This window comes from Branchiostoma belcheri, unplaced genomic scaffold (genome assembly GCF_001625305.1).
Source record: "Branchiostoma belcheri isolate BF01 breed outbred unplaced genomic scaffold, Haploidv18h27 scaffold70, whole genome shotgun sequence".
NCBI lineage: Eukaryota > Metazoa > Chordata > Leptocardii > Amphioxiformes > Branchiostomatidae > Branchiostoma > Branchiostoma belcheri.
The window spans coordinates 494,608-522,596 of NW_017804354.1; the positions used below are offsets into that span (position 1 = coordinate 494,608).

Genomic DNA, 27,989 nt, shown 5'->3' on the forward strand with positions numbered 1-27,989 from the left:
TTACATTTATGTTGCATTTCCTGTGTAATCTGAAAATTGTACAAGCTATCAAAATTTTAACATAACCGATACTCGGTACTATTTCAATCTCTAGTTGTTTTGGTTTCGTCACTACACCGGACTGTTCACTGGTCAACACATGCTGCTCAATAGGACCAAGGCCCCTGAACATCCAACAAGACAATCGCCTGGTGCTACAGACCTACATGGCCTTGTGATGATCTGCACCACCATGTACAGAGAGGTCTGTGTGTAAATTGCCTTAATCGAGATGTTTGTGATCAAGATAACTCAACTATATGTAAATGGCTGTCCACGATTTTTAGCAGCCAAGTTATCGTTGTAACGACCAAGGTTAAGTTCGAGAGTGGACCTCATGGGGGGTTTATACGTAATTGCAGGGCACATTTTGTGTTTGTTGGTTTGTTTATCAGCAGTTCAAGTTCTGGAAAAGCAATTGTTTGGAAGTTTTGTATGGTGAATAGGTTTTGGGGCATAGCTAACGTGGTGTAAGTTCAGACTCTCTTGAGGCTCGTGGGGAAGTGCAATGGGCCTATTTGTGTAAACAAACAAACAAACAAACTTTTGAAAGTGCAGTTGATGCATATGCCTTTTATCTTCCTGCTTTTATATACCTTCAGCTGGGCTACCTCACCCCCTTACACCCCTACTGCTGGCTCAGTGAGATCTTTTGTAACCAGGTGTGGACCTAGGTTAATAGTTCCCCTCTACACAATCTGTGGATCCCCTCTAGACAATCAAGCGGATTCGATATCTCATGATGTAAACATACTAGGGTCACCAATTTTTTTTAGTCAATGAAGACGTACCCTGTATTAATAATGAGAAATGCAATAATGCAATATTGTTGAATGACAGGCATTTTATATTTGTAGCATTTGGAAGTTAAGTGAAGGCCATCATCATCAAACATAACGTATTCAAATTAGAAACGTATTTGTATAACTTATGAGGAAATGCTAGCATAGCTCTTTTTGTTTAAGGTGAGACTGTCATTGGGTAGAGAATATAATCAAAGCATATAAGTATAAGCGAGGATATTATTTTCACAATCAATATGGAACATGTATAATATGTCGTAAAGGTTGGTATCATTCGACGAAGGCATGAGAACTCTGATTACAATATCATCTTATCTTTTTTGGAGGCGTCTTAGGGGATACATTTTAGTACACACATACACACACAAAGACATACACACATACACACGTGCACACACAAACACAAACGCGCACATACGCTCACAAACACATACATATACAAATACATATACACACAAACACAAATGTGCAACCACACATACAGAAACGAGACATGTTGTTGAGTTATCCTCTTTCAAAAATGTGTAGTTTCAGAACAACCTGCTATGGGACCCAAACTTACACCGCTTATTCCCAGCCCCAATGGCTTTCCACATCGCAAAAAAATCATTAACCTGCGAAACATTTGACCGCTTCGCCGCTGCAGTACCCGACAATTATCGAACTTGACCTTCGTTTCTGCTGTTCTACCCATCCAGAGTTATATTTTACACAAATAAAAGCAAACAAAAGCAAACAAAAAACAATTCCTTCTTCAGCAACGTGGAAACTATTTTCGAACTTAAAAGTTCGTTTCCATAACTACTACTCACCTACCAGATAATATTAAGATCACTTCACAGCTTCTTGAGATATGCTGAACACGTACATTCAACAAATGCACAAAAAACCTTCTGCAATACGGTTGGAAAAAGTCAGGAGGACCATTTTCTTTAACTTGACTTACATTTCTACGATAGCTACCCGCATGCCAAATATCAAAAAGATTCATTTCTATGTTCTCGATTTATGACGTTGACCTAGATGCACACCCACACATAACTGATCTATCAAGCCCAAACCGAAGACATACCCTTCTAACGCAGGCAAAGAAACAGGGACTATTTTGTCATATCATGAAATCGATCCTTTCTCGTGACAGACATGGGATGAAATGTCGCAGTACTTGGAGTCCATCGAAAAGGTGGCCACATCACAAAAGCTGGGGGAAGAGTACAGCTGGACTGGGAAGTTTGAAGCACACGTGTACTTTGACAACGGTGTGAGAGGGAACAAACTGACCGATTTTTCTGCTCAGCTTGTTTGCCTTGTTCAGAGTAGATACAAAGGTTAGCTTTTCTATACTTTCGGCTTGTGCTATGTTAGGAAACCCGTTGTTAAATTTTATTCCAACTCAAATTGCATACATAAATCTAAATTGCAATGACCAACATCAGGGAACATGGCGACCAATCACTTCCATAAAACACGTAAAAGTTGACAATTTTATCCTGGTATTGCCTTTGTACTGAAAAAAATTAAGCATTGTGTTGAAGGTTACTACCAAAAAAAAGGTGAACTTCCATACAATATTATGTCCTTTTGATTAAATGGTTCCCACATCTAATGTAATAGAATATTATTTAGTTTAAGCTATCATGTCCACGTCTTTATTATCTATTTCTGAATCTAAATAATACACATAGTCTTCTTTCTTTCGCAGAATGCACCGTAGAGATAAAGAAGACGTGGTACGGATGGACACTACAGTGGAGACTTCCTGGGTCCCTCCAGTTGCCTCTGTACATCCACCTGAAAGACAACCAGGAAGTAAAGAGCAAGAAACGATGGAGCCAAGTCATGTATATGGAGTCAGCCGTGGATCGCTGTAAGCTATTTTTGTCATCCTTATAGTGCAATTAAAGGTTTACAATTTTCAATTAAAGGTTTACAGATTCTGCAACTGTTCAAATTCTTGGTATGACTAAGAATTGGTGGTCATTTGACAACGATGCTTCAAATTTTACAATCAAACCTTACTCAAGAGATCTGGGAGTCCTGGACACCAGCATGCTCATATCGAAGTTTGCTATTATAAACATGCCATTAGGTTTTCAAACACACCTGTTTCACCGAATAGTTATATAAAAACTTCGAAATCTCCATTTTTTCTATTTATCGTGACTCCTACCGTTGTATGCAAGAATTGTCCCGATTTTAAAGTTTGAAAGGTTACACACACAACAACCATTGTTTTATTTTGCTTCCTCGTGTAAAATCCACATACACACACACACACACACACACACACACACACACACACACACACACACACACACGTCGAATGTCCAACATCAACTCCGCAACACGTATTATTCTACCTTTCTAGTCGATGACTCAGAGGTCAAGTACATCTTGGCTACCGACGGAGACGTGGACTTTGATGCCGACTCTATTGTAGCCATGTTGATGCAGATGCTAAGCGACAGGCAGGAGGAAGTAGGCGCGGTCTGTGCACGGACCCATCCAGAAGGATCCGGACCTTTCGTCTGGTACCAGATGTTTGACTACGCAATAGGACACTGGCTTCAGAAAGTGAGATGTTTTCTGATCGTGCCTTTTTAAACATTTTCGTCTAATGATTAAATACAATGCCTCCTGATCCAGCGCTCTTCCAGTCTTCGTTAGTGTTGATGAAAAAGGGAATTCGGGAACACTATGTGATGTATCGGTGTGCTGAAATTATTAAAATGTTTAAAATGCACTAAGGAACAAAAATTCGGAGATCTCATCCCTCCATGAAATATATGAGTTTTTCTAAATGTCTTTACACAGTACACTGCAGTACAGAACAAAATAACACATTTTTTTATTTCAAACACACAGTAGCACCTTTGGCCTGGATTTGGTCATATATGCTTTTCCCGAGGGAGAACCTCATTAATCGAACCGGGTAGGCGCTGCCTCCACCCCGCACATCTGTTTCCCCTGCCACCCTGCACATCTGTTTTCCCGGAAGTTCTGCTGCAGTACCAAGATCAGCCACCAGAAGGCCCATATTTGACCTTCACCTTTGGCTTCCTAAGACCTACCAGCATACCAAATATCATCACAATCCATAAATGCGTTCTGAAGTTATGCTGACTACAAATGTGCGGACACACACACACACACGGACGACACACACACACACACACACACACACACACACACACACACACAGACGCGCCAAAAACAATACCTCCATTTTTCATGGAGGTAATTATCAGTAAAAAAATGATCTTGCTTAGTAGATCAAAACTTCAGCTATAACAGTAAGTAGAGCTGACGTATGTACTAAGTATAGTGTAAGCATTTTTGGTTGTCCCTCGGCTCAGGTCACAAACCACGTGCTAGGATCAGTCCTGTGTGCTCCTGGCTGCTTCAGTGTCTACCGGGTGAAAGCCATCGCCAGCGTGCTGGAGGAGTACCGGTCTGACGTGGAGGAAGCCTCTGAATTCCTGACTAAGGACATGGGGGAAGACAGATGGTTCACCACTCTACTCGTGAGTCACGTAGTTCATGCGTTTCTGTATCTGTATCTATATCGGTATAGCCGGTACAACCGCCATTCGGCGTAACACACCAGCTTCGCAGGCACTCGGCGCGGCAGCAGCTAGCTATATCACACCGAACGACTTGTTACATCCAATCTTTGACATTTAATTGCAGGAGTTATTTTAAGCTTTCTAGTGATGATGCCCCAACTGTGCTTGGTGTACACACATACATACATACAAACACACACAAACACATACACATACATTCATACATATACATACACACACTCATACACACACAGATATAAAGACCTCCTCTTTACTGCAGACAAAGATCCCGATGCGAACAGAGACTACGATTTGGGTTTCTGCAGGTAGAATACTACTCACTCACTCACTCACTCACTCACTCACTCACTCACTCACTCACTCACTCACTCACTCACTCACTCACTCACTCACTCACTCACTCACTCAGTCCTCTTGCACGATGTGCGTCGAGCCTACTAGGCGGACCACCTCCCTCCATCTCGGCCTGTCCTGGGCGAGCCCCTGCGCTACTTCGGGGGTGATGTTGGCCAGGGCCAGGTCCTTGGCCAGGACGTCCGTCCAGCGGGTGCGGGGGGCCCCCCGAGAATACTATAGAATACTACTAGAAAACTAAAATACACAAGCAATACAGATAGATACTTTATTATAAATATACACGGATAGATAGAAATAGATAGATAGATAGATAGATAGATAGATAGATAGATAGATAGATAGATAGATAGATAGATAGATAGATAGATAGATAGATATTAGATAGATAGATAGATAGATAGATAGATAGATAGATAGATAGAAAAATACATAAGTATTACATATTCCAGGTTAAGACAGGCTGGAGGGTAAAATACTGCGCGGGTGCCTGTGACTCCACCCACTGTCCGGAGGAGTTTGATGAGTTCTGGAAGCAGAGAAGGCGCTGGATACCTTCAACTTTGGCCAATCAAATCCTTCTCCTTAAAAACTGGAAGACCATCAACCAGAACAACAAATACATCTCCATGATCTTCCTTCTATTCCAAATCGTCCTGCTCTTGTCGACAGTTATCAGTCCTTCCACGTGTATTCTCATCGTAACCGGTGAGTTACTAAGAGAAGGTTTACATCCTATTAATGTAACATTGGTCATGACATAGTGTGCTGGGTAGAAACTCTTTATCGGTCTGGGGGTATGTGATTAGATCAATACAAAGATACGTGGCATAGCTTTATGTGATGCATTTAACTTTTTTGGGGGGAAGGGGGCTTTGTTTATTTCTTATCGTAAATGTTTTGACAGGTAACAAAGCTCTATGTGATACGTTTAACTTTTTTGGGGGAAGGGGGGCTTTGTTTATTTTTTATCTTAATGTTTTGACAGGTGGGCTTTACTACGGAGTTGGCGTTCCTACCTGGTTGTCTTTCGTGCTCTTCGTTCTTCTCACCCTGGCCTTTGCCCTGATCTGCATGTATTACTCACAGGAAACTCAGCTCAAGGTACATTTTAGGCAAAGAAGATAGTTATTAGTATCTAAAACGTTTGTACAGGATACTCCATTTTCCAATGCTTCAGTCTTCTCAGACTCTACTAAACAGAAATGGAAGGCAGTAGAAACGCCATGGTCCATCTTGTAGAACATACTGCGCCAGTGCGAAGTCCGAAATTTATAAAGGTTTCTCTTGGATGTTTGCTTAATGTCAGAATAGTGTCCGTTGCATTACACATATTTTTTGACACAAAATGTAGATACTAATGAAATACGCGAATGATACGCATTGTAGATGTGCAATACACGTGACGCACAGGATTTTACGCATGCGCAGTACGTTCTGCTGACGTGCTGTTTTGACCAATTGCTGATGTTATGCCACGTGACCTTAATGACTGGTAACTTGAATTCCTAGAAAGTTAGCAGTAAGAGTCGAAAATTTAACTTTTAAGGCGCTACCTCCTTTTGCTGGACAAATGTTATGTATTAGCTTTGTTTTTGATGCATTGGAACATGGAACATGTCTGAAAACAAGGTTCAGATCTCCCCGCAGGAGCTTCCACCAGGCCTTCTCGGGGGTACGGTTGGACGAATTCGGCAAAAAAGGAAATAATTGCCCAGTCCGCCCGAGAGGGTTGATTTCCCTAACCCTAAATGCGCGGGCATTTGTATTTCTACTAGGCTAAATTTCACCAGTGTTGATAGCATGTTTCAAACCAACACAGACAAATTCAACCAAAACCTTGCAACCCACTACAGGTAATGCTTTAGTCCTGATGTTTAATCTGCTAAGGAGGACCTATGAACATGTGTGTGACATTTTAACTGTTGTCAAAACTTTTAACAAAAATCAATTTATAAGAATGACCTACTGTATATTTATTTATAAACATAGTTGCTTTTTCTTACCAGCTCTATCTCAGGAAAGCTTTTTATTGCATTATATATTTCATTCATTATTATATTTCATTCTTTTCAGGTCGCGAAGATATTGTGTTTTGTCTTCCTGATAGCCATGGCTATTGCAGTTGTGGGGACGGCGAGTCAAATGGCCATCTCCAACACATCCAGTGCGCCACGCATAGGTACGTGTTAATACCCAAACAAAATTATCTCTAGTGACATAACCCATTGCCTTCGTCAGAAGGGAATTTTTTCGCTCTGGGGTTGGTGGAGTTTGGTGTGGGTCTGTATGTAGGATAATGTCATAACTTGACAACTTATGAATGGATTATTTCCATGTTGGTAGCTATTGTGGAAACGTAGGTTAAGTTTGAAAATGGCCCACCTGGCTTTTTAAAAAAGGTAGTGCAGAAAGCTCTTTGTGTATTCTTTAATTGTTTATGTTCAGCATAACTCGAGACGTTGTGAATCCTAATGGTACTTGGTAGCTTAAGTTCGAAAATATTTATCCTGTAATGTTCCTGCGTTGCTGAAGAGGGTTGTGTTTTTTTGTGTGTGTTTTGGGTTGTGTACAGCATGATGGGTAAGGGCAGCAACAACAAAGGTGATGTTCGATGATGGGCCTCCTAGCGGGCAACTAATTACGTTAATACAGCGGCGCTTCAAAGTGGCCATATTGATAGTATGAACTGCAATCAAATGTTTTCAGTACGTTGGTGTTGGAAGATTACATTGCTGCGTGTAATCTGTTGGCGAATAGATAAGGAAAGTGTGTGTTGTATATATCACGAGCATACTGTTTTACGAATTAAGGTGAACCTGTCAAGGCAAATAATGCCCTGGGAACTAATTTCTATTTTTTAGATACGATAATCTTTATTTCGTGTCCTTGCAGCTAATGATAACGGGAAATACCAGGGTTGCTATCAGGAATATAGCTACTCAGGAGATTTGCTGCTGCCAAATGCTGTCACGCGGATAAAGGACCTGACTAACGCCAAATGTATGAGCCACTGTCATGAAAACAACTTCTACTACTCAGGTATGTCTTAGGATGATTCTTAGTTCACAAAATGACTCCTCTGCAAAATTCATCCTCTGTTGATTTACAGTGGCAATGACCAAAATGTATGCAGTGAAATTTGAATTACTTTACATGCAGTGGGACATTCCATATCAAGCCTCAGCATCGTTGTACACTATTCTTCAAAATGGTTTAGAACCAGCTATGTAGAAGAGTGTGCAACCTAATCAAGCTATAGTCTGTTAATGTTGCCCAGTGTTAACTTTTGAGGCATTGCATGAGAAAAATAGGCAAAACCAGGCAGAGGTCGGAAGGTGGGTGTCGGCGAAATCGACATTTGAGATAATGACTAAAAAAATTGACTAAAATGTAGAGAAATAAAAATTCTGTGTCTTTGGTTCTGATAGCCCCATAACACACCCCCTTTAAATACTAGTATTTCATAACTACTAAAATAATAACATATTACACCTTGCTATATCTAAATATAAAAGTTACGCCAATATATTTATCGGTATTATCAGGGTAGTTATTGCAATTTCGGTAATCTTCAGCCTTAAAATGTTTGGTTTTCTAGGGTCTCCGAGGGGGGGTGTCCAGGAACGAAATGTTTCGAAAAATGCCCGGAGGGTTTTAATCATATAGCTAATCATACGACCCGATTTGACCGGTTTTCTCGTGCTTCAGAGTGGGTGAAAAATTGCCACAGACCTCTTTGATACCAGAAAACGCACTACTTTAGGTACAGGGTCCCCCGGAACCGCCTGTTTTTGCGGACCTCAGCAGGCGTTGGAGAACGCGACCAGACTGCAGGAGAACATGTGCGCATCGCCGTGTCCGGGTGACAGCGGGGAAACCTGTGGGGGCAGGCCGAACCAAATGTCAGTTTACGAGATCAACAGACGTGAGTAGATTTACGCTATTCAAACATACAACGGGAAAATAAATATAAATCAAAGCAAACTTTTTGCTATTTGCTCATGGTATTCATTGAATTTTCAATAACGGTAAAGAACCTTTCCATAACTTCTTTCAGAAGTGAAATGTGATGACGTTTTGTGGATCAAAAGGAATGGACACGAACGATATTCTCACTCTTATGTGCCATGTTCTTTGTAGCATGTATGTGTAAAAGATTTAAGAGGACTTTTCATAAAGTTGGTATAAACTTTTTTTTGGCATATTTTGTTTGACCCTTATATCTTGCCCCATGACCTCAATGAAAAGCCACGTGCATGCCTATTTGAGCTTTTCATGAATAAATAATGGTTAAAAAAATCAATATTTCTGGTCAAGTTCATGGTGAAGTCACTTGGAGATCTCCGATCCAGCCTCGAGCGGAGTTAACTGTTTACATTTTGCAGTGTTTGGAGTCCAGCTGCAAGTAGACGTGACTACCCTGTACATCGCCATAGTTGCGGGGATACACATTGTAGCAGCCCTTCTTCACCCACGTGAGTTCACGTGCATATTCCACGGTGTGGTGTACCTGTTCACCCTGCCGTGTGTCTACATTCTCATGAACGTCTACAGCGTGTGTAACTTGACAGATCAGTCATGGGGTAAGTTACAGCCCTATTTATGTAGGTGTTGTTCTTATAATAACTTCTGATAATAACTGGTTTCTCTACGAAATGATGGCGCAGGGCTCGCACCACTCATGTAGATATATGGTTTACAAAAACTGCTCACAACCTAGACAAAATTAATTCGTTTATATTTCTAAGCTCAGTAAAATATTTAGTCAATGCAACAAGTAATTATCCACATACACATATTAGAATAAGAATACATGGCTATATTGCACATATAAACTCGGTACACGGACCTCTACAGGATAGGTCCTGGTAGAATTGCAGAGTAAATCAGAAATAGATTAACAGCTCCGATTTTTCCACACTATATAAACCTGCATATGCAGATGCGATTTGGAACACTGGACTGGCTTTATGATCTCTGCAGTATATCATGGTACTACTTTTGGAAAGTCGTGACAAGGTTTACTATTCCCTTCGGGTTGTTCTTGCCATAATTGGGGAGAATAATAAGTACCCTGTGTCATTTCCTTGAAGGTACGAGGGAGGCGAAATCTCAGAAAGAACAGAGCAAAGAAAGCTTCCTCGATGACGTCGTGGCCAAGATGCGTCAATGTTGGAGGTGAGATATGCTACGAAACTGCGATACTGCACATATTTCAATTTCAAAAATTCAATCGTCGCCACATGACAATAGCCTTTTTGCATATAGCTACCTTCTTCCTTTCCTTTTCACCTCAGTTTCTGCAGACGAAGCTATCACAAATTAGACGAAAGCATCGAGGAAGAGCCTGAGAGAGAAGCTATGGAGGATGAGGTAGATGGCAGGATTGATGTTGGCGACTCTGTGTCTTCCGGGTCCAGGGGCCATATGCGCAGCATACCTGGGGAGGGTAAGTTAAAAGCGAGGTCACAGCCCGCCGTACGTGTTTTTTGTCCGTGCACTTTTTTGAGAGGCCACGTCCGCCATGTTTTTCTGAAAGGGAGGGTTACAGTCTGCCGTTCGTGCACCTGCGTGCTGTTTACGTGCAAATTCATGGGATCCGTAAGTAGTGGCGAGTACGTATACCACCTCCGTACGGAATCCTGTGGATTTGGAAGCACGCAGACACGCTGTAGCGGTTCAAGTGCATGTAAACCTTTCTCTGCGTTTAGGCTGCAGATTCACGCGTACGAGCCAGTACGGGCGACGCGCGTGTCCAGTACAGCCAGCTTGCACGCACTTACAACATTTGAGTAAGGAATCTGTGCGTAAACAACACGAGTACGTAAGACTGTACTGCATTCGGTAACGTGGCAACCGCACAAAAATCGTACGCTGTAAGCTCGTGCAACTCACCACTTACGCAACAAACGATGCACTGCGGCAACTGCTCACGGCCAGACGTGGCGTGCAGATCACGTACTTACATACCTTGCGCAACCGTGAGCCACGTGCTACTCTTGCCAGTCCTTCCCCACATTTTCAGAAAAATGTGGCGGACGTGGCCTCCCATAGAAACGTGCGGACATAAACACGTACGGCGGGTTGTGACCCTCGCATTTACGAGATCCTCTTTGCGTCTAAAGCTAAACCCAGAGAATAGAAAACCAGGACATCAAGACTATATCAATATCTCCACACAACTGGACATAGTTCATTACATCCTGAGGTAGCTGAAAAAACTTGAGAGAGAAAACCACATTGGTTGAGTGCTAATGAATTTAGAGTATATTTGGATTGACCAACTTAATAGAAATGTTTAGTCGCGGTACGTGGGTAATGTCATTTCTTACATATAACAAGTTCCGTTCAAACTAAGGTTACAAACAATCGTTGTTTTAGCTCAACCTGATCCCGGAAAGAGGTTCAAGTCAACAAGGCAGTGGCTGCAAAGTATATTCGGCGCACTGTCTAATAAGGTATGGTGACTGGTTTACATCGAACCTTCATCGTAATTTCTTACATCTATTCTACATTTCAAGCTGAGATTTCTCTTCTATTTGTTGGCATAATTAGCGTTCGATAAAAGATTTTTATTTTATTACTCCGTGAAGGAGGTCAGGACCTCCGGACGGAGTGTTGTAATCGGCTGATTTTTCATGTTCGCAGTCAAAACACTGGGTTCTCTTTGTGTAAACGGCACGCAATTTTATACGCCGTCTGCGGGCATGCCCGTGTTGATGCGCGAATGTGTATTTTTGCCGTTGCTGCTTTCGCGGTCAATGTAATATCGCAGACGCACCCCTACAGTTACGAGGCGAATTGGAATGGTCCAGAAAAACGCGTTGTTTGGAATAGCAGTGGGGGGGGGGTAAAAGTTCATGCAGATACGGGGTGGTTTTTATAAGTGGTTCCAGATGTTTTTGCCCATGGTTAAGAGATGCCAAGTTTTTTGGAAGATGTTCGCAGCCAAAACGCATTCTTCCGTACGTCGCATTTCTGTGTAATTTCGCATGTGGTGTTGCATTATGTCCGGGATGATGCACGTCGTTTTATTTTTACCGTAGCTGTTTTGATATTGGAGTAAATGGTTATTTTCGAAACATCCCCATGCCGTTGAAATGTTGTCGTCCGTTTATGTCACCGGTAGTAAGTCGGGGCGGGGCTGATGGGGTCGGATATGTGGGGTGGTCAGAGGTCAACATTAGGAAAAATTTAATGTTAATACCGATGACGTAATCCTATCGATTTCAAACTGGTCGGGTGTGGCGACCTAGTGGCGGCGTGTATATTAGTCACGTAGCAACTGGCCGGTCGTCCTAGCAACGACACATGGCCAATATTTTTGGGTTGGGTCGCTCCATAGTGTTAGTGGAGCAGCTCTTTGTAAACATGGACAATATTTTTGAGCAACCCATCAATGTGTTCTGCCTCGTGGTCGGATGTGGTCTGGGGCTGGTAAACCGCACATACAGTACTAGTAGGGTATATGAAGAAGTAGCCTGTGTTACACAATCATGCTTTCGGCCGGACTGATGTGCAACTGTTACTAATTACAGGGACTGCGCTAATGCCGACCAGTCGCGCTGTCCTGATACACCGCGAATGTGCGAGTGTTCCCTGTAGACAGTCCCGGGAGTCATTTTTTTCGCACATTCCAGGAGCCAAACCAAAATACGTTCATGAACCGAGTCCAAAAAACCGAAACGTGAAAATCGGATGATCGGACCTGATGTACATTTCTCTTTCTGTAGATTGTACACACAATACACACATCTTTAGATAATCTGGCCATGGCAGGTAAAAAAAAGTAACCCTGAATCATACTAGATTAGCGTAAATGCATGTTTATGCGTTCAAAACAAGAAAAGAATTTGTTTCCCGGTATTAATCTCTTAAAACACGGCGCTGAATATTGACGCAAAAATATTTCGGGCATCGCGCGCCCTTCCCCGTTGTTTAGACTGTATGCAAATCCCGCGTCACGTGTCGGCATTTCGCATCTCTGATTGGTTGTTGCGTCTTAAGATGACTGAGCCGACGCGCGTTTAAACAATTTTTCTTTGTTCGATATATCACACTTCACAGAGAATTGTCGCCAATGGCTACTTCTTTTTGTTGCAATATATAATACTTCACGGAGAATTGTCACCTTTGGCTTCTTGTTTTATTTTATTTTATTTTATTTTATTTTATTTTATTTTATTTTATTTTATTTTATTTTATTTTATTTTATTTTATTTTATTTTATTTTATTTTATTTTATTTTATTTTAATTCATATATCAAAATCAATAAACATACAATGTAGTGAACCATCCCTTACATAATACTAATCATAATGATGAAATAATAACAATAGTAATACGACTCATATCTGATCATAATAATAACTGATCATAATAAGTGATCATAACAATAAATGGTCATAAAAGATAAAAGATTTTCAAAAAGTTTGAAAAGTGTTCTGTTCTTGAAGGTTGAGATCTACGAGCCGATCTTTACCCGAGAGGGGTACACAGATACAAGCTTCATCGCTGGGATGTCTGATGAGGTCAGAACATTCTGATCGTCTTCTCGTTTGTTAGACGCTTTAGTCTTAAGTTTTTTCACATATGCGTCTTGCCTTCTTCGAAGAAATAGCAAATTAATTTCAACAAGACAGACCTTGTCTTACTCATTTACAGTCGTGTTTAAAGTTAAAACTTTTGGTCCAACACAAAAAATTCTCTCTCCTAGAGCTTTCGACCAGTCACTCTGGTCTTCCTCAGTAGACACTCCCAGTGAAACTTGTCACGTGGCTTCTTTGAAGTGTGACTGGGTCAAAGGTATCTGGTATGGGCCCTGATCATCGTCTACCAGATACCTTTGACCCAGTGTTGACGTCACACTTCAAAGAAGCCACGTGACAAGCTTCACTGGGTCAGTCTACTGAGGAAGACCAGAGTGACTGGTCGAAAGCTCTAGGTGAGAGAAGTTTTTGTGTTGGACCAAAAGTTTTAACTTTAAACATGTAATTACCAACACAGATGAACTTTCATGATGGCATTTACAGTAGTCTTAGACAATACCCAGTATCTCATTTAGCGACGTACAACATGCAGTCCGTAGAATTACGTAATGACAAAAGTTGATCATTTCAAAATTACTCTTGTAGGACCTCAAAGACATTGGAGTGGCCGATCTGCACGACAGAAACGACTTTCGGCGTCACATTAGGAAGCTCCATCAGGATGAGCCAGACATCGACATCAGAGTGCCGGTAACCTTATTATTCTTTAAGAATATGCCTTTTTAGCAAATAGAGACGTACATGTTTGAGTCTGAAGTATAATGCTGATTTACATCAGAAATATATCACAGAAATCTGTGTTTTTACATTGAAAGCAATAACTGCATTAAACAACTATCAATATCAGTAAAAGATTAAAGACATGAACCATACTGTTATGTAATAAATTTTTAAAATACGATAATATTGAATGTAATCATCATGAATAATGTTGGTTCATCTTAACACAGCTCGAAAAGTGCTTCTGCCAATAGACATACATATGGCGGAGAGATAATTAGGTGAAATGGAACGTGATGTGCTTTTATATGCAATTTTCTACACAAAATAGAGTATGGTTCGCATGATTAAGGAGATTAAAGTATACTACTTTAGAGTAGCAGAATGACAAAATAGCATAATCTGCTATGATTTCTTTGAGGTAGTAGATAGTTTTATAATGGTATTTTAATATATTTCGGATGAATTGGTTAAATGTAATACCATTGATATTGTAGGATAACGTGGAAACCTGGCTGACGATGATTAGCCTAGACACTGACGAGTACAAGGAAAAATTCAGACGAGCTTTTCCAGAAGGCACCAAGGCACAAATCGTCTTTCAAGAACTGAAGACGATGACTGAAGATCGCATTGTGCACAAACTAGGTGTTCAAGCCAAAGGTATGTGGTCAGCACTCTTCAATGGTACTTGGTCTGTCAAATTACACTCATATCTTCAAGATTTACACTACTTCAGATTTCTCCTTCCATATTACTAATAAACTTAAGTACGCAGTATTTTCTCTTTGATCATACAAAGTTGGTCTTCAAGTAAATTATATATGCCAATGCAGCATATTTATGGAATTTATTCATTGATTAAGTAAACAAGATACTGATTTACATGGTTAGTATCTAATTTTGTCAATCATCGATATCACTTTTCCATTCTAGATGATTTATTTTAGAGTTATTCTCTGTCGAAGACTTAAGCACAAATGCCTTTGTATTTCTAGAACAAGCTAGTAGTGGGCCCAAATGTATTTCACTTTTTCCATGAGTACAAGAGATATCTAGGGCACAAAAATCTTGGCCAAAGCATGTCTAGACTATGAGGTATTAAAACTGGAACTCCCGCTGTAGTACACCAGATCGCCAAATTCTAAGCATTTGTTGCAACCTACTAACATGCCCAGATCCACTCACGACTGCTCGAGGTTTACTATTATACGCACACAAAGTCACACACACACAAGAAAAATAACCCTAACGGTGATGGTAGATAATTGAATGTTACACTTACCTTGTATAACTTGTACCATTGCAGGTCATCTGCGAAGACTCAAACTTGCAATCACGAGGATTCGACAACCAACGCTGCGTGAGTAGTCTTTCATTTGGGTATTGAACTGCAGCTAATTCTATTACAAAATGTACCTCATTCTTATTTATTTATTACCGCTTACCATAGGGCCCGTGCTTGACCGTAGTGGTCTTTTCTGTTGTGCTGACCACCTTCAGCATGCCGAAGATTATGTCCCGAACATTGTAGGTTGCTGCGAAGGGGAGAGTTGGGGTGGAGGAGGATGGGGTTATAACTGCGACTTTAAGCCCTCCAAGGTGGAACAGTGGGCCATGTCCTGTGGGAGACAGTTCCACTCGCGGATTATGCGCGGAAAATGTCGAGGGTTTATTTGTAGAGGGTTCTACGCTTGGGTAGTTGGTAGGCTGCAGAGTGGGTGAGGCGAATGTGCTTGGATGGTCTACTGGGAGTAGGCTTTGACGTGTAGTTGATAATCAACGAACCTGTGTGAAACGTCTAAAAGTTGATTAGCCGAGCTTTCCTCCGGCGTTCCTGTAATGAAGGCCAATGCAATGGAGGACCTTACACATGTCGCTTACGCTGGAAATCTGCCTACTCTGGTGTACAACCCAGCGAGCCGCTCTGCGCTGAACTGCTTTGATCCTATTTATGTCCTTGACGGTGCACAGATCCCAGACTAAGCTGGCGAATTCCAGTTTTTAAACAAATGTGAAGTAATCTTCTATAAGTAGGCCATCTATCCATGACTTTTTCCCATAGACGTATGAATTAAGGGACTTGCCTAAACAGACCAACGGCCAAACGCGGCCGTGACCCGCGCCCGCGACCCCATCTGGCCTGTCTATGATGACTGCTCGTTACAGCGAGTGGCAAACGTTTTTTGATAATAACTAGCGAGAAATGTCGATGAAAACGGCCAGTTTTGTTTGACAGGCGTTATGCTTTTGTTTACTTTACAGGTGAGGAGAGGATTCTCAAAGCAAAAAGAGACATCGATGGAAAGTTTCAAGAACACCCACCAGACGTCATTGCCCATTCGAAAAAGCCTTACCTGGACCCCACAACAGAACAGTTCCGTCTTGACCAGAACAAAGAGGATGAGTTCAAACAGAATCTTCAGCAGCTCCGGAACTCCTACCTTCTGACGTATCTTGTGGCTAATTCAGTGTGGCTGGTGCTGATGTTTACCTTGGTTGAACATGCTGAACTGCAGGTAAACTGTCTAAATGTGACCTTGTTACTTCCATTGCTCTGTATTTTCCTTAAAAAGTGTCTTACAATGTTAGAAATATTTTGTGGTTCGTTGGAATGACGTGTAATGACAGCTGTGGTTTGCAAGATAATGAAGGGGATTTTCCCCGACTGGCATTGCAAATTATGTTTACAGTATAAAAGGGGTACACCCCAGCTTATTTCGAGTTTCCATTCGAATCCTCAAGTCTTGCGATCGTATCTTCTAGGGAAACATTAGGAAGCAGAACATAGTATGTATACAGGATAGAATGATATCCATGCAGTGTCATATGCTATTTGGTTCCGACATTTTTTTTTGGGGGGGGTGGTCTTCCTCTAGGCCTGGGGTTTTTTAAGTCCCGGTGGTAGGCCCCATATACAAAAGAGTCTGGGAGTCCAAACCACCTCAGCCTTCTTTTACGAATATCCTGAATAATTGTATTCTCCATTCCCAGCATGGCTCAGATTTCCTCGTTTCTAAATGTTGTCTCTCCTTGAGACATTCAGGATAACCCACAGACATCTCATTTCAAATGCAAATAGGAGTTGTTTATCACTTGTTTTCAATGTCCATGTCTCACAAGCATAAGTGGCTAAATGTAAGGACATGCAGCACCCTTTTCTAATGTGACTATATAATTACAGACCTACAGTAGTCTTTGTTGTATTGTTTTCAGGTTATCAACACAAACCCGCTGGGCTTAGTGTTTCTCGTCACCTTCACCTTTGTCCTGGGTGTCCAGTTTGCCGCCCTGGTCATCCACCGACTCGCTACCTTCATACAATATGTCTCACGTATCCCAATGACAAGGGAAAGGATATCGGCAATGTGCCTCAACATAAACAGTGGATATGAGCCTATCTGAGGCTGGTATGGCATCTGGATCCGCGACTTTCTATCTCTATGTCTGACTGGGTTATGACTATGATCACGCACGAGTCTTGATCCACCGCGAACGTAGATTTGCCCCAAGCGGTCTTGAATACGCGTAGATTATCTACAGCCCTATCTGTGCATGGTTCTTGTTAAAAAAAAGAAATATTGCGCTTTTTAGTACGTTGTTCGTAAAATTGTTTTTAAAAAATACGGATATAACAAAAGTAGAAATATTTCGCTTTTTAGTACGCTCTGCGTAAAATTAGCCAACTTTTCAGCTTCATTTTACAAGATAATTTTAATTATCTTGTAAAATAAAAGTCAAGACGTATGGAAGGTATTTTTAAGATATTGTTTATTCTGTTGCATTTTGATTCTATCAATCATAGAAATAATATGGGTTATCGTTAATGACTCTGTCCACGCACTGCCACTGCCAATTTTGAACTGGACCAAATTAAACAGTCGTGTATGAATGTTTGCGGGTGCAGTACGGATATTAGTCATGGCAAACTCCTTCCACTCCATCACATCTTTGCGATTTGCGATGTAAATCGTCGCTCAATTACAAAAATCCGTCTTGAGTTTCGTAATCATTCTTAAAGACTCTTGTGTGTACAATGGGCTTACGTACTGCGTTTGAGAAAACAAAAACTATGTTATGAGAAAAAAACTGGAATAAGTGGTGGGCTCTTAAATGCGCTTTTCAGAGAGTTATAGACAATGTCTCTGTGGACACAATATGTAAATATGCTGCCATGTAAATGTTCATGATGCGATGAAAACAGTGTAAGGGCTGATACCCCTGCCCACCTGCATCAAAACGCAGCAATGTAAAGCGAAAAAATGATGGACAAGAGCCATTTCCTCATTGGTTATACCGTTGGTGATTTCCATTCTCTCATTCGTTGAACTGCTAATTTCATGTTTTTAATGACGACATGGATTGGCATGTAAACAAAATGCCCGCCCGGTATCATGTTGAAGGTGCATGTAGAAGACATTCATCCAACATCTCAAGAAGATCTCTCGTCAATTTTTATATCCAAATATGTCTAACTTCAAACAATCGGTACAAAATTGTTGTACAGAACCAATAAGACAGATCTGAGACATGGAATACTGATTAAAAGCGTGAGTTAGCTTGCAGAGCTCGTTGAATTTTATATATATTTGATATAATGTAAGCATTCTTATTGTGCGTGTGTTTGTGTTAAAATGGATCAGCTAGATATATTTAGTTATTGCAGACAGTGGAAATGACCAGAGAAGTGAACTGGAGCTGGAGCTAGAATGGATATGGATGACAGGATGACAAGCTTTCTGTGTCACGTGATAAAGAGCCATGCAGGCGTGATATCCAAGATGGCGGCGTCAGGAGAAATGCTGTAACGCGTATAGGTGCGCTGAAAACAAGCAGAATAGTTGTTAAACACAGTGAGGCTTTGAAGAGTCAAAATAATGTTTGTAAAACACTAAAAAGAAACATTATAACGACCCCGGTTTGGAAAGAATCGTATGTTTTTATTCGTAAGATGCATACGTTTTCCGTAGTGCTTAGTGCGTTTTTTTCATAAGACCACATAGTGCACGTGCTTCTTGCGTTTTTTCATCAAATATTTTCGGATTTCATTTAACAAAAGAACCCGTCTTTGGTGCAGTTATTTACGGTCCTCACTCGGGCTTGCCTCAGTCAAGATGCTTCTGACTCATCGAAAAGAATATGCTGATCCAAACCTTTTCATATAACCATGGCAGTAACCTCAAATTGGCCGTGTCATCTTACATGGTAACAATTTTAAAAATACGATATGGCGTTTAGTGAAGTTTAATGACAACTCACGCAATCTAGGTCCAATTGTGCCCAATAAAACCATTCTAAAAGCCTGTATCACATAAATGAGAAAACAAACGCCAGGGGGTATTTGCCTACTCTACCTTCATGCCAAATGTCATGTTATTTGGCCCCAAAATGAAGGAGTTGAATCAATTTAAAGAAATGGCAGGAGAAGGGGGAGAAGAAGAAACGTGAGCAGAAACAACATGACTTCACCACTAAGTGGTGAAGTCATAATTACAACAGATGCGGGAAAACATATTACTTTTGAAACAGACTTTATTCAGATGATCGCGCTGAAAATATGCATGAAAGACTCCTCATTCAACAACATGGGTTGCTGCAACTGCCCTAAATCTAACACACCATCCTCTGTCTTTACGTCACACCTGTTTTTTTATTTGTTTTACACTATTACATTCCCACTCCTTTTAGTGAACTCTAGAGCACGTTCTCATTATCTGTATTTCAAGAAACCTAAATCCCGATTCACCCATAGATTTAATTTCAACCTCTCCATAGCAATTGCAAATTATGCTACATATACACAACGATGAAAAGTTAATGAAATACTTTCAAATGTTAGCTACTTCTGGCAATCATGCCGTATGCACACAAAGATTATAAGATTATAATCAGATTAATAATCAGAATAAGATTATTTCCCTGCATTTTTGTTGTTAGGGAATATATTGATGAAAGCCACACCATTCGTTTTCTCTTGTTTTTCTATGATAAACCACCTAAAATTGTCTCTCTACCTATCCATCTATCCACATGTATTTATCCATCTGTTATTTGTTGTTATTTGTTCAATATTGCAATGCCAATATTGCAAAGATAGCAAAGTTGCGTTACGTCTGAGGATGTCTAGTACATCTTTGTTTTGAAGTAGTTTTTGGTACGAGCACGTCTCTACTCCTGCTGACCTAATGAAGAGGCAGTGTGGCGCTACCATAGAGGGTGAGGGTCCACCGTCGAAGCGACCCTGTGGGAGAAAATGCAGTATGTAATCCTCTATTTTCTAAAAAGAAATTTAGATTTAAGAAGTCATTTATTATAAAAGTGCATTGAATTTCATTGTTTGCGTACGCATGCATGTGTGTGTTCTTGTGTATGTTTATCTGCGTGTGTGTGAGAGATCGAAAAGAGAGAGAGGGAGAAATGTGTCTGTGTGTATGTCCATGCGTGTGTGAGTTTATGTGACCTATGCGTGTATGCATTGTGTGAGTATGTGCGAGCATATATGCATGCATTTGTGTATGTGCGTGTTTGTGTGTGTCTGTGTGTGTGCGCGTTTGTGTGTGTATGTTTGTGTGTGTGTGTGTGTGTGCGCGTTTATGCATGTTTGTGTGTGTTCTGTGTCTGTGTGTGTCAGTGTGTATGTGTGTGTGCGTGCGTGCGTTTATGCATGTTTTTGTGTGTGTGTATATTCTGTGTGTGTGTGTGTGTGTATGTGCGTGTGTGTGCGCGCGTTTATGAGTGTCTGTGTGTGTGTGTGTTCTGTGTGTGTGTGTGTGTGTGTGTTTGTGTGCGTGTCTGTATGTGTTTGCGAAATGAGTTGTGAGAAATTTTATATTCCGACTGATAGTAAAGTGAACTGCATCCCGCAATGTTCAACACTTTGCCCATCTGTGCAATAACCTACCGTAGCAGCAGAAATATTTGCGGTGGTTTTGTTTTCGTTGTCTTCGCAGTAACCTGTTACCGCAAAACCATGATACAGGATACGTGTCTGTACTTTTACTGTACTAGATAGCCGATAGCTGATAGCCAATTTCCTGTGGGTAGTGCATTGTTTCTTAACGTTCTTTCAATTCACTAGGTTTTCTTACAGTCATAAAACTAAAGCTATGTATTTCTGTGACCCCGGGGGTCACAGAAAGTATCTGTCTAGACTTAACAGGTACCAAGTTTTCCTCAAAATCATGAAATGATTGCAGTATCATGCAAACAATAACCCTAACAGTAATCACTGTCGCCATGGCAATGTATGTTTTCATTGCCAGTCTTGTTTAAATTCTGTCTAAGCATTTCATCTACAATTCTGTATAAGCATTTCTATAATTCTGTCATAAGCATGTCGTGATTCGCAGCTAACCTGTGCTGTTGTAGGTTTCAGGATGGGTGTTTCTCACACTCAGTCGCCAGCTGCCCAGCGGGTTCTCCCCCCAGTTGTGCAGGGTGAGGAAGCTCCAGGACAGGTCCGGGGTCTCATCACGGTCCCGCCCTGGAGCCACAGTAGAGGCTGTTCCGCTCGGCGCTGACATCAAAACAAACGGTCATAGATTATCAAATTGGTTAAAGAGATTCATAAACGTTCACCATGACAATGGAAGCTATGGCGGAAAGGCGTTACCACCTTTTTACCAAAGTTGCCATACCAACAAAGATACATAATATGAAGCAACAGATAAATGTTATGAGATGAATAAAATAGTTATATAGGTTGCCTTGTATTAAGGCTAGTGGCACACGTGAGATCTACTGTGGACTGTACAGGTACATTTGACTGTCTTTTTATGCATCGAAGAGCAATGTTTATTGACACATATGTGTTGTAGGGTGCAATAATGTTGTGCCGAAATTGAACAAACCAATATTGTAATATTCTTTTATAATAGTTCTACTAAAACGTACCAGCCAATGTAAGCCTCAGATGGCCTCTCCTGGGGAACTCGATGTTTACTGCCACAAGCACGTGTTCCAGATATCTGATCCCACATGAACCACTGCTGATGTGAAGTGCAGAGACTGTCTGTCCGTCGAATGGAATATCCCTGAAACACAGTTACCCATTGTCTATATCATGGCAATACGATGAAATAATATGTAATAACCAGCAGATTTCAACCGTCTGTAACGTTAATACCTTAAATAATTTAATTGTGAAAGTTTCATACTGATGATTTCTGAGTTTTGGAGTGATATTAAGTGAATAGTAGCAACAAAGACTGGGCAATTGATTCACCTTTGACCTTTACCCTGTTCATCGGTAAATGTCAATAAAATGTTAATAATAGCTATTATTTACAGTCGAAAGCATGATATGCATGGTTACATCATATGAGTCATATGAAACACGATTGCGTCAAGATCTCTAATTCACCCGAATTGGCAATTTGTAACGTTACACTGTTTACTTGAGAACTAAAAAAAGTTACAAAACCTACAGGACATTGTCAGACGACACCTCACACACGAGAGCTGGCTGAGGTACAGATTGCCACGTCTTCGCACGCTCAACAAGATCAGCGGTGTTTATCAAACCAAACCCACATTTGTCATGGACTGCATTGAAATAAAAAAAAATCATTCCAAGGTTTAATACGTTTATGAGTTTGAACTGCATGTCAAAGTAAAATGTGTTACTTAAGATTAAAATTTACCCAAACGAATGAACACGAGCCATGCACCATTCCTCACTGTTGTGTATTTTTTGTCTACTACTAAGATGCTGTATGGGTTTATTGGGACTTGAAATCATGTAAACTATATATTTTGCAGGTCGATTTGAGCTTCTCATGAATAAACTAGAGGTCGGAGATCTCATGTCTTCGTCAGAGGTACATCGTTCTAGAGAAATTAACATGCGTATTCTTCACTCTTTTTAATAATCAATTTGGTCTAAAGAACAAAAGAATCTCTGTACTATTTTTATGGTACAGAACACCCTGAAACGGTTTGCCGCAGATTATACAGATGCGTCGTCACCCGTGTTACGCCCCCCCCCCCCACGTAATTTGAGTTTGGACTGTTACTTGGAAAAAAAAAACGTTCAAGAAATTCTTACTGTGTTGAAAGTGTCACGACAGCGCCGCAAAATATAATAAGAGAAGATGTTATAAAGGAAAGAATCAGAACAGGGTGACTACTGCTGCTTTGTTAATTTGTCTTTATGACAAATAGAAGACTTGTGTTCTTTGTGTCCTAACATTTGTACTTCTACAGTTAGTATATTCCAAATCTAGGCATCTCGTTTTTCGGCCCTTCGTGTTTTTATTGCGCGCTTGCCTTAAATTTAAGGTAATTAGATTTAAGGTCTCCAGTGGACGTCATCCATAGCAATTACTTGGTGTGGCCGTAGAAAATAACGTTGACATATGTCCAACCTATCCTCCCCCTGCTGAAGTTATAGTACAATCCCTCAATGTAACATCATTTGATCCCATCCCATTATGGGGTTCCCCGGCTATATCCAGCTGTCGGCTGTCTCCCAGCAGATGTAGGTGGGGGATTTCTAAACACAAAAGGTCCTATTACGGGGACATAACGACCTCCACGACTCTCATCTTTGAACTCAATCTTGGAGACCACGCGACTGTAATATGCCTATCAAATTTCATTAACTTCCATCCACACATACACAAGTTATCCTGCTCACAAGAAAAATTAACAATATGCCCCCTGTAGTCACAACGAAACCCCCCACGAAGCTCAGTAACGAACTTAACCTTGGTCCCAACAATAGTAAGCACCACACCAAGAATTATAATCAACATTTTACAAATACTTGAGTTATCTTGCTAACAAGCCACAAACACAAAAGGTGCACTAACGTGACGCACGGACCCCCCACGAAGCCGAAACTTGTACTTGACTTCGACCTCAACAGCGGTAATATGCCTGCCAAAAATCATGGACGTCGAATTATGCCTGCCAGAGTTATATCGCAAAATCCGCAGTTCCCCACACTCCGGCGAGACAATTTCATAGTCCTTCTGACGAAGACAATGATGGTTGAAACAAATACACAAACAACACATGCCTGTGAGACATTGCTTAACACTAGTGTACCTGAGAAAGAAGCTGAGTTTACTAGCCAGTTCCCACCACAAAGCGTGCCACCATGGCTACTGGACGAGCGTGCCAGAAGATGTTGTACATCTCTCCAGGTCAACTGTGGACTAAAGCAAAATGACTGGTTGTCATACCTTTGAATTGATTAAATGGTATACATAATTTTCAAAAGATTTTATATTATTGTTCAAATTGTCCAAATGGATTTAACCGTGTCAAATGTTACGAATGGAACCAATTGAATAAATAGTTAATGCCCCGCCCCTGCATGTATGTGGTGATATAATGCCTGGTCGGTTGCGATAACCACCGAATAAACCACCGAGTGAGTTTAGTGAACAAGGTGATTTATGAAGTGGTCATCGCACATGACCAGGTGTTATCTCACCATATACACCGAGGATAAGGCGTGTCATTATCGTTATCAACATACAGCCTATCTTACTGATACCGTTTGGACACACAACTTCAAATTCGGGTTACAGCCATTCAGAGGTGTCAAATTATGTTTAGCCTTTTTCTGTTTAAATGTAATCTATATCTTTTTAAATGTGTTGTATTTGCAAATAAGAAATTTCAAATAAACTACAACTACGTTGTTTCATAGATTGGGGTTTAAGTCGGAGTGCTAACCTCCTAGCGGTATTCCCCGGGCAACGGCTGCTGCAATGACCCTGGGTTGCGATACCACCTGGGGCGTGGCGGGGAGCCAACAGGTCTACCTGCGGCTCTCTCGCCGCCCCTGGCAGGTTTAACCATGGTGGGACGGTTCCCAGGCGAGCTCCAACTGGCTAATAGCACCCGCAACTCTCCAGCTCCTCCTCGGAGCAAGCGCTTGGGTGCCAGCGCAGCGGTTGATGAAAATTCTCCCGCAGACACCCTGCAACCTCCCGGCAAGCCAGTCGTCTCGGTTCTCCCTGCCACTGGAGTCCTTGCCGGGGCGGCCAAGATAGTGGATTGGGTTTGTGCGCCCCCTCTCCACTTAAAACTTACTCAGCACATGCTTCACTTCTATATATGTGTATCTATGTGCATGTCAGCTTACTTAACTCAACTTACCCTGACTTGACTTACTATACAAGTCCCACGGCGATGGGGTCGGTACGACGGGAGCAGGTGAGGATGCCACTGGAAGCTCCTAGTTCCTACCCTGCACGTGTGGCGGCTTCGGTGCTGATGGTCACTGGAAGGCTGACTAGGAGCGACAGTCTCTAGAGGCAGCGCCCGAAGCGTCTGGGCAGCCCTTTTTAGGGATCGCACTGCCCACCCCAGCAAAGGGGAAGGGCCTAGAAAAGGTGGCCTAATCATTGCTCGCTCCACAATCAAACCACGAGCGGGGAACCGCACCCGCTGTGGCGTCCCTTTCATGCGGTCAAAACAATGTAAAGAAAATGGACCTGACTCTAGCAAGTTGGAACGTTCGAACACTACTTGACTCAGACCAATCAGACAGTCCTGAGAGACGCACCGCACTGATTGCAGCCGAGCTAGGACGGTACAACATAGACATAGCAGCACTCTCTGAGACACGCCTAGCGTTTGAGGGCTCCCTGGTAGAGGAAGGCGAAGGGTACACCTTCTTCTGGAAAGGTCTCCCAGAAGGTGAAAGAAGGTTGTACGGAGTGGGCTTTGCAGTGAGAACAGAGATCCTGCAAACCGCAAAGGAAGATCCACAGGGTCTCAGTGAAAGAATAATGACATGGCGCGTACCACTACAGAGTAATAGACACCTATCAATCATCAGTGTATATGCTCCTACACTCCTTGCCAGTGAGACAGACAAAGACCATTTCTATGAGTCCTTAACTGCAGCAGTAAGAGCAGTACCACGCGCAGATAAACTGGCTATATTGGGGGATTTTAACGCCCGTGTTGGCAGAGGCCATCACCTGTGGAAGGACGTCTTGGGAACTCACGGAGTAGGCAAGTGCAACGACAACGGGCTCCGTCTTCTCACTTTCTGCGCGGAACATGCCCTAGTGATCACAAACACCTTGTTCCAGCTGCGCACATTGCACAAAACCACCTGGATGCACCCAAGATCTAAAAGATGGCACATGCTGGACTATGCCCTAGTCCGGCAGCGCGACCGGAAATACGTTAAAAATCACACGAGTAATGAGAGGAGCACAGGGATGGTCGAATCACATGCTGGTACGTGTAAAACTATGTCTTCACATCAAGAAACACATACGCAAGAAAACCCACGCTGGTAAACTCAACACAAAGGCCCTCGAGGACACTGACAAGAGAGAAGAGCTGCAAACAGCGCTGGCCAGCCGCATCACTCGAATGCCGGAAGACACACCTGTGGACACAGAACTACTGACCACTGAGTGGGACAGCGTGGCCAGCACTCTCAACACAACGCCCGCCAAGTACTCGGCACCACCACCAGGCGGAACCGAGACTGGTTCGACGAACAGAGGGACGACATCCGCACTCTTCTCACAGAACAACACAAGGCACACGCCACCGTCCTTAGGAACCCATCTCCAGCCAACAGAGCCAGGTTAGCCGAAGCCAGGTCCTGTGCACAGCGTGAAGTAAGGAAAATGAAAAACGAGTGGTGGACTCGCCTCGCCTCCGAGATTCAGGGCTATGCAGACAAAGGCAACCATCAACAATTTTACAGTGCTCTCAAGGCAGCATACGGGCCGCGACGTGGCACACACTTTCCTGTCAGAAGTGCCGATGGTGCTACCCTCATAACTGAGAAATCTGCCATATTGGCCCGCTGGGCTGAACACTATAGACAGCTCCTAAACAGACATACGGAAGTCGATGAAAGAGTGTTGGATGACATCCCAAAGCTCCCGGATATGGATAGCTTAGACAACCTCCCTACTACTGAAGAAGTGAGAGCAGCACTTGGATCCCTTAAAAACACAAGGCTGCGGGACCGGACGAGGTACATGGTGAAGTCCTCCGGCACGGTGGCGAGGAAGTTGTTCAGTGTCTCCACTCCTTTGTAGTTGCCTGCTGGAACTCAGGCTGTGTTCCACAGCAATGGAAGGATGCAGACCTCGGCAGCATCTACAAGAAGAAGGAGATAGGGCAACCTGCAGCAACAGCCGCGGCATTTCACTCCTGTCCAGCGCTGGCAAGGTGCTAACTAGGATCATGCTCCTGAGACTCATCCAGGCTGTGGCGGAAGAGGTTCTCCCAGAGAGCCAATATGGGTTTAGGAAGGACCGCAGCACAGTCGACATGATCTTCGTACTCAGACAGCTACAGGAGAAATGCAGGGAGCAGCACCAAGATCTCTACATGGTCTTTATTGACCTAACAAAGGCCTTCGACACAGTGAACAGCCCACTCCTGTGGGAAGTGCTCAAGAGATTTGGATGCCCCAACAGGTTCCTGACAGTACTTAAAGCCCTGCACGAAGGAGCCATGGTCCGAGTCCTAGGCAGTGGAAGTAAGTCAGACCCGTTCCAAGTCTGCACAGGTGTCCGACAAGGGTGCGTCATCGCTCCAGTAATTTTCAACTTGTTCCTCGCCGCAGTGATGCTAGCAGCTAAGAAGCGCATCAACCCCGAGGACTGCATCTCCCTCACATACAGATTGGACGGTAATCTGTTCAATCTGCGCAGGCTGAAAGCCCACACAAGAGTCACACACGAGGAGGTACTAGAGCTGCAGTACGCAGATGACGCAGCCATCACTGGCCATACTACCGCAGGTCTACAGAAAAACTTAGATATACTAGACGACACGTACACACGAGCTGGACTCCTCATAAACTGTGGCAAAACAGAATCAATGGACCAGGGCCATCGGGAGGCTGAGCCTGCTACGTTCCACATCAAAGACACGCCCCTTAAGAACGTCCCAACCTTTACCTACCTGGGCTCTGTTCTCAACGCCTCGGGTGATA

The 27,989-nt window shown here is 42.3% G+C and overlaps 2 protein-coding genes across 2 annotated transcripts in view; one reads left to right on the forward strand and one right to left on the reverse strand.

Annotated features, from left to right (window-relative positions):
* The first annotated feature begins 34 nt into the window (after window positions 1-34).
* On the forward strand, window positions 35-18,583 carry LOC109484826. The gene is made up of 20 exons (XM_019788184.1): window positions 35-244; window positions 1,984-2,170; window positions 2,545-2,709; window positions 3,211-3,416; window positions 4,199-4,366; window positions 5,236-5,491; window positions 5,772-5,887; window positions 6,860-6,965; window positions 7,679-7,825; window positions 8,550-8,711; window positions 9,172-9,369; window positions 9,880-9,964; window positions 10,084-10,235; window positions 11,168-11,244; window positions 13,244-13,318; window positions 13,922-14,026; window positions 14,554-14,719; window positions 15,366-15,419; window positions 16,322-16,575; window positions 17,273-18,583. Exons 1-20 carry the CDS (start codon window positions 140-142, stop codon window positions 17,459-17,461), a joined length of 2,973 nt encoding a protein of 990 aa, XP_019643743.1. The 5' UTR covers window positions 35-139; the 3' UTR covers window positions 17,462-18,583.
* A 1,078-nt stretch (window positions 18,584-19,661) lies between these two features.
* LOC109484832 (furin-like protease kpc-1) overlaps window positions 19,662-27,989 on the reverse strand; it is a 12,554-nt gene continuing 4,226 nt past the window's right edge. The window contains exons 5-9 of the mRNA XM_019788188.1: window positions 24,107-24,216; window positions 22,483-22,600; window positions 21,950-22,089; window positions 21,411-21,572; window positions 19,662-20,297 (exon numbers count right to left, since the gene is read on the reverse strand). Coding sequence (XP_019643747.1) covers window positions 20,239-20,297; window positions 21,411-21,572; window positions 21,950-22,089; window positions 22,483-22,600; window positions 24,107-24,216 — 589 coding nt within the window. The 3' untranslated portion in view covers window positions 19,662-20,238. The remainder of the gene's footprint in view (window positions 20,298-21,410; window positions 21,573-21,949; window positions 22,090-22,482; window positions 22,601-24,106; window positions 24,217-27,989) is intronic.